Source organism: Coffea arabica, chromosome 9c, assembly GCF_036785885.1.
Source record: "Coffea arabica cultivar ET-39 chromosome 9c, Coffea Arabica ET-39 HiFi, whole genome shotgun sequence".
NCBI lineage: Eukaryota > Viridiplantae > Streptophyta > Magnoliopsida > Gentianales > Rubiaceae > Coffea > Coffea arabica.
The window spans coordinates 7,952,968-7,958,401 of record NC_092326.1 but is presented as its reverse complement, the minus strand read 5'-3'; the positions used below and the strand labels follow the sequence as shown (position 1 = coordinate 7,958,401).

Here is a 5,434-nt window from a genome sequence, read left to right as displayed (position 1 = left end):
ACCAAAATGTCAATACACTGGTATGATTTTTCCAAAATGTCAATTTGCCATATAATTTTATCTTGCACCAAAGTAACCATAACATTTCCAAAACGCTCGATGAATGCGGAGAATAGATAACCTAATATGCACTTATTTTATTTTATTCTATTTTTTTTCTTTGTTTAAAAACGATCACTTAAGAACTACCCATATTGAAGCAAAATGCAATTCCAAAATTTCGAAATGGTCAAATGTCAGTGCGAGTGATAAGCACGCGAATATCATAAATGTCAATCGAATTAATTTACTGTACTCTATTTGAGCATAACTATGCAACTCTAGTTTCATGGGTGTTTTGTAACTGTATGCTTGTATTAAGGACTCACTTCACTTTGCACCTCAAAATTTTCCAGTAAATCTCATTTTGTACCATCAACTTTTATTTTAAACACATTGCAACTCAAAATTACCAATTGCAGTCACATTACATGTCTAGAACACCTTACATACAAAATTTGCCAATTCACATTCAAGTAGTAATATTATGTGCAATTAATGAAAGTATACAAATATATCTTGTCTATTCAGTGTTGAAAAAACTCATTAATCTTTGAAAATCTAAAAGAAAAAAAAAAGAGTGAAGGCATAATCTTTTTTCACTTTCATTAACAGTAAAACTCATTGGGGAACCTAAGGTAAAAAAAGCCATTGAGGGTGATTAGGAGTATTTCGACAGGATTAAGGCACAAAACTTCTAAATAAGGAATTAGATGCGCAAAGTGGAAATTACTGCAAAATTGGAGGGTGTAAAGTGCAGTTAATCTTTCTGCAAAATAATCACAGATTAATTATCCTAGTTGCTAGCCTCAGCGCGTGAGGCGTTTTTGTGATGAAGAATCGCTGCGGAAAGGGATTAGTTGATAATAATCGCATTGGAAAGTGATCAGTTGGAAAATAACTAGAGTAAAACTGATAAATACTGAATATTCCAGCAAAGGCTAGTAGTGATCTAGTGTGCACGAATCACCGTATCAACCTTAATCCAAGTTGCAATGGTGTTCAATTTCGCATTCAACACATGAATCTAGCTGATGATCTATTTTGTGTATTATAGATATCCATAGATTTTGCTAAATTGGAGAAAGCTGCAAAGGCCATTTATTTTCGTACGTAAATCCAAATTTTGAATGCGCACGGCTTAAAGTTTCCATCTCTGAAATATAAGCTCATAATAAGCATCAGGCTACTCAAACAGATCCTTTGTTGCTCAGCCCGCAATTGTGTCAAATTATCTATTTAGACCATATTTTCAAAATCAGCAACTGGACTCACTCTGTCTAGAGAGCTTAAACCCCCAGACAAATGCTTTTCTGTCGGAACCAACCAGCTACTAGTAACAAACACTTACCCAGAGACTGACTCCAGATAAAATAGAGGCCAACTATTCTAAAAGCTAGATATGAGAGCACTCATTCGCAAGACACATAAAAGGAATGATAGCGTTTGATATCCTTTGAAACCAAAATAATTAACCATCCACAGCAATATAAAGATCTTTCTCACTCATTGCAGCGACCTAGTCCAGCAAATAAAAGTACTTAGAACTACAGCAACAAAATTGCAGAAATCAGTCACAGGCTTACTCATATCCAATAAGACCAAACATGTTACATAAACAAGTTGGGTTTGGATGCCTTGTATGTGGTCTTCAGCTTTCGGCTAGGTGGCCTGACCTTCTTGAACACTAAGGGGAACCTGATTTTGGAGTTATGGAACTGCTTGGTACTCTCCCTCTTGCAAAGCTTAGCAGGAACAGTGGCTGTCTTGATGATCTGAATGCAGTGATAACGAACCCTGTGACGTGAAGCCATTTCAGTGTACATCTGTTCAACAGCACCATTCAAAGTGGTATCACGGTACTCCTTGTACATGTTGTGATAGCCAGTTCTACTCTGATACCTCAACCAGATTCCATAGTTCTTAATTGTGGTTGGGTTCTTCTCAAAGATCTAGAAAATATTATGCAAAAAGACAGACAGAATATGTCAATTTCCATTCTCACAAATGTAATATTTGCACTGGAAAATGAACGACCAACAGCAACAGAAACTTTCAGCAAAAGAAAAGCAGGGAAAACATTTTCCTTGTACTTTTTTCTCAAGCAGCCCCTTGGTGGGATAACTAGAGGTAAAGATTTTTATAGCTCTCCCTGTGTGAGATCTGGTAATTGAGAACTAGCCATACTAAAAAACAAGACGTGTGATCCTATCAAGCTGATAATCCATAACAAATTAGAAACCAAAAGGATCAGAGAAATTATTAATCAGCACTAATTAAACAAAAGACTGATTAGTCAATAGCAACAATTATCAACTTGTAAGACAAGTATCTGTTGCAATGCTACATACCGTACTAATTTATCCACGAAAATATATATTTTTCAGATTTAAAACTGATTACATTTTTATTTCCCAATATACCTCATACAACTCAGACAAAATTATAAAGGCTTTTGCCTATGAGATAAATCAATACCAAAATACTTGGTACAGCCAAGTCGCCAAGGATGAAACACAGAAGCCTCATGAAAGCACCAAAATGTAAACCATTGAAGCAAATTTGAGTGCACTGTTAAGCAAAATTTTAGGGTCTCTAACTCAGACAAATATCAAACTGGAAAAATACCTCATTAATAGCAAGAACCTGGCCATTGCTCTTCTTAACCTTCTTAAGCTTCCTCAGAAAGTACCTTTTCACATCAATCCATCATAAACCAAATAATCAGAAAATGATTAAAAAAACATAAGTTCCGAACTGCATCAGAAGAAGACATCTTTTACAACTGGAAAGGTCAACAACTCTCTTGTAGCTATATAAACTACACTAAACCCATTTTTCTACATTAACATACCAACACTTTAAGCAATATCAACATTACAAGCTGTTCAAATTTACATGCATTTATCATACAACAAGAACACTTATCTTCATATAATAGAATTCTGAGTACTGATGATCCAAAGAAAAATATTGACCATCTCCAACCCAAAATTGGGCAACCAAAGTCTATGATACCCACCTCCCCTGTTCCTCTGATTAATACTATTTTCACCTTTTCTACACTAGTGGACCAATTGTCAAGTTATCCATGCCAAAAGAAAATTTAGAACAATGACAAAAATCAGTTACTATAAACAAATAATATCTTAAACAAAGCAAGTCCTGCCACCAACCCCCACCCACTCTCAAACACACACAAAACCCAGGTTACAACCCATGGTATCTGAACTACCACTTTGAGCTCATATCACTCAAACCCTTAAAAGTTAAAAAGCCCAACAAAACATTATCAACTATCCATGCATATCTCAACATGTGTAAGCCACATTTGTGAGTCAAAAAGATTTCAAATACAAATGCATTTCCCACATAAAAACCTCAATAATTCCAATCTCAACTGAAAACCAAATTCCACTAGTAACAAACAAATCCACTATTACCAAACATCCACAAAACTATTCTGGTACACACACATTTCAGCTATAAATAATGTTACACCTTAAACAAGAGTACTCTCTCAGTAAAAGAATAGCTTTATAATCCCAAAATACGCACCAAAACTTGGACTTGGCGCGGACTTCATTGGTCGCCCAAAGCTTCATGCGGTAGATCTTGGGATGCTCATCGGTCTCCGACGGCAAAGCTCTGCCGACCACCTGGTACTGATGAAACTACACCCACAAACACACAAATTCCAAAAACACATCAAATAACTCATAATTTCAAAACCCTAATTTATCAACCGGCCAAATCCAGGCAAAAAACCGTCAATAAACCAAAAGAATCAGTAGATTTAGGGTTTCTGAGAACAGAAAGACGGTAAACGAACCCTGTAATTCACCATTTCAGCGCTCTCCTCTCTCTCTGTGCACTGTGTATTGTGTGTACCGGGGTGCGTGACGGCGAGAGGCGTTTGAAAAAGAGAGAGAAGGGTTTTGTTAGGGTTATATAGGAGATGCGGAGGCTGATTACTCAGAAAACCCTACGCGCCGTTAAAAATCGGGTTAATTACATTTACCTCCCTCAAAGTTAGGCCAAATTACAAATTGATCCTGATGTTTGACCATGTAACTTTTGTCCCCCTATCAGTTGCACCGTCCAAATGTTAGTTAACAAACAAATCAAAATGACACAAAGTACCCTAGTGCTAAAAGAATTGCAATACAATCAAAGAATCTAGAAAGAGCCATTCTTATGTGAAAATGAAACAAGAAATTCAAACAAAGGTCGTAGAACAGTGGAAAAAACTAACAACCAGATTATAAGGAAAAAAGAAAAATATATTAAGATCAAACTTTAAATACGGAACCAAAACAAGGGAAAGAGGACAAAAAATGGGTTTACACAAACCAAGAAAAAAAGAATTAAAAAAAAAAGCCAACAACAAAAGAACATCAATAATCAAGGGTTTGAAAATTTTCAAATTCTATTTGGTTAAGTATCCTAAAGTATATAAGCATGCAAAATTTTTCGACGTTTTCTTAACCTAATCAAGGGAATAAATTTGTGTGCTACTAGTCAAAAAAATAAAAAGAAAAGAAGATTTGAATATTGAGTAGAAAGATACATTCGCCATTGAAATTAGGAGATATTTTAAAGAGTTTGATCAGGACCATTACTCAATGGCCTCACATGGCAAATACGGATGCCAGCATTGGCATTGAAAAATATGTAGGAAAATTTTATGTCTATCATTTGAATCAATTTCAACATGCATCATCCTCTTGGAGTTGAATCTATTATACAAAAAGGGAGAACCGTGTAATACCACTTCAACACACATATATGCATAAATCAATGCAATATAAAATTGAACCAAGTTTGCTTCAAATCTGAGAGTTGGGTCCTTGTTGATTCATTTGGCGTCGCCTGAATAATAATTCTAGCTTGATTTACCTATATGTACTTGATAATCTGTTCAAAACTTTATCTTATTTATTTCAATCAAAACTATGGAATTTATATGTGGACATAAGTTTCCGGAGTTTGGCATGAATTTGGCGGTGGAAGAGGTAATATTGGGTTTAATCTGTATGAATTTCATGGTTAGTTTTTGGTAGATTTCATGATAATAAAACTTGTACACAATAAATTGAGTACAAAGATTTTTTTTCCTTTGAAAGAGGATTTAAATAATTAAAGACTGAGGTTGCGAGAGTGGTGGCTCTAATCATTTGCCAAAGACCAACCGTCGCCTATTTTGATAAGGCTAGAATTTTGGATGTTGGTAGAACAAGGAATACAATTTAGGCTTGAAGGGTATTTTAGGACCTCAACATAACTTTTATACTAATTTCGTTTGAATGTCAGTGGTCAACGCTAATTGATTGACGACAAGGGTGTAAACGTTATGAATTTTTTGTATTTGGAGGTCTTTCGGTAATATGGTCAA

The 5,434-nt window shown here is 35.2% G+C and overlaps 1 protein-coding gene across 1 annotated transcript; it reads right to left on the bottom strand.

The window, feature by feature from the left end:
- Window positions 1–1,467: 1,467 nt before the first annotated feature.
- LOC140014314 (large ribosomal subunit protein eL20) lies at window positions 1,468–4,021 on the bottom strand. The gene is made up of 4 exons (XM_072064952.1): window positions 3,872–4,021; window positions 3,598–3,713; window positions 2,668–2,731; window positions 1,468–1,991 (listed from the first exon to the last, which is right to left on the bottom strand). The coding sequence occupies exons 1-4, from the start codon at window positions 3,884–3,886 to the stop codon at window positions 1,650–1,652; spliced, it is 537 nt and encodes a 178-aa protein (XP_071921053.1). The 5' UTR covers window positions 3,887–4,021; the 3' UTR covers window positions 1,468–1,649.
- Between the last annotated feature and the right edge of the window lie 1,413 nt (window positions 4,022–5,434).

Coding starts and splice junctions, on each gene's coding strand:
- LOC140014314 (XM_072064952.1), bottom strand. Junction 2,732..3,597: donor CGCGCCAAGTCCAAGTTTTG/GTGCGTATTTTG, acceptor TGATGTGAAAAG/GTACTTTCTGAGGAAGCTTA. Junction 1,992..2,667: donor AGGTTCTTGCTATTAATGAG/GTATTTTTCCAG, acceptor AATATTTTCTAG/ATCTTTGAGAAGAACCCAAC.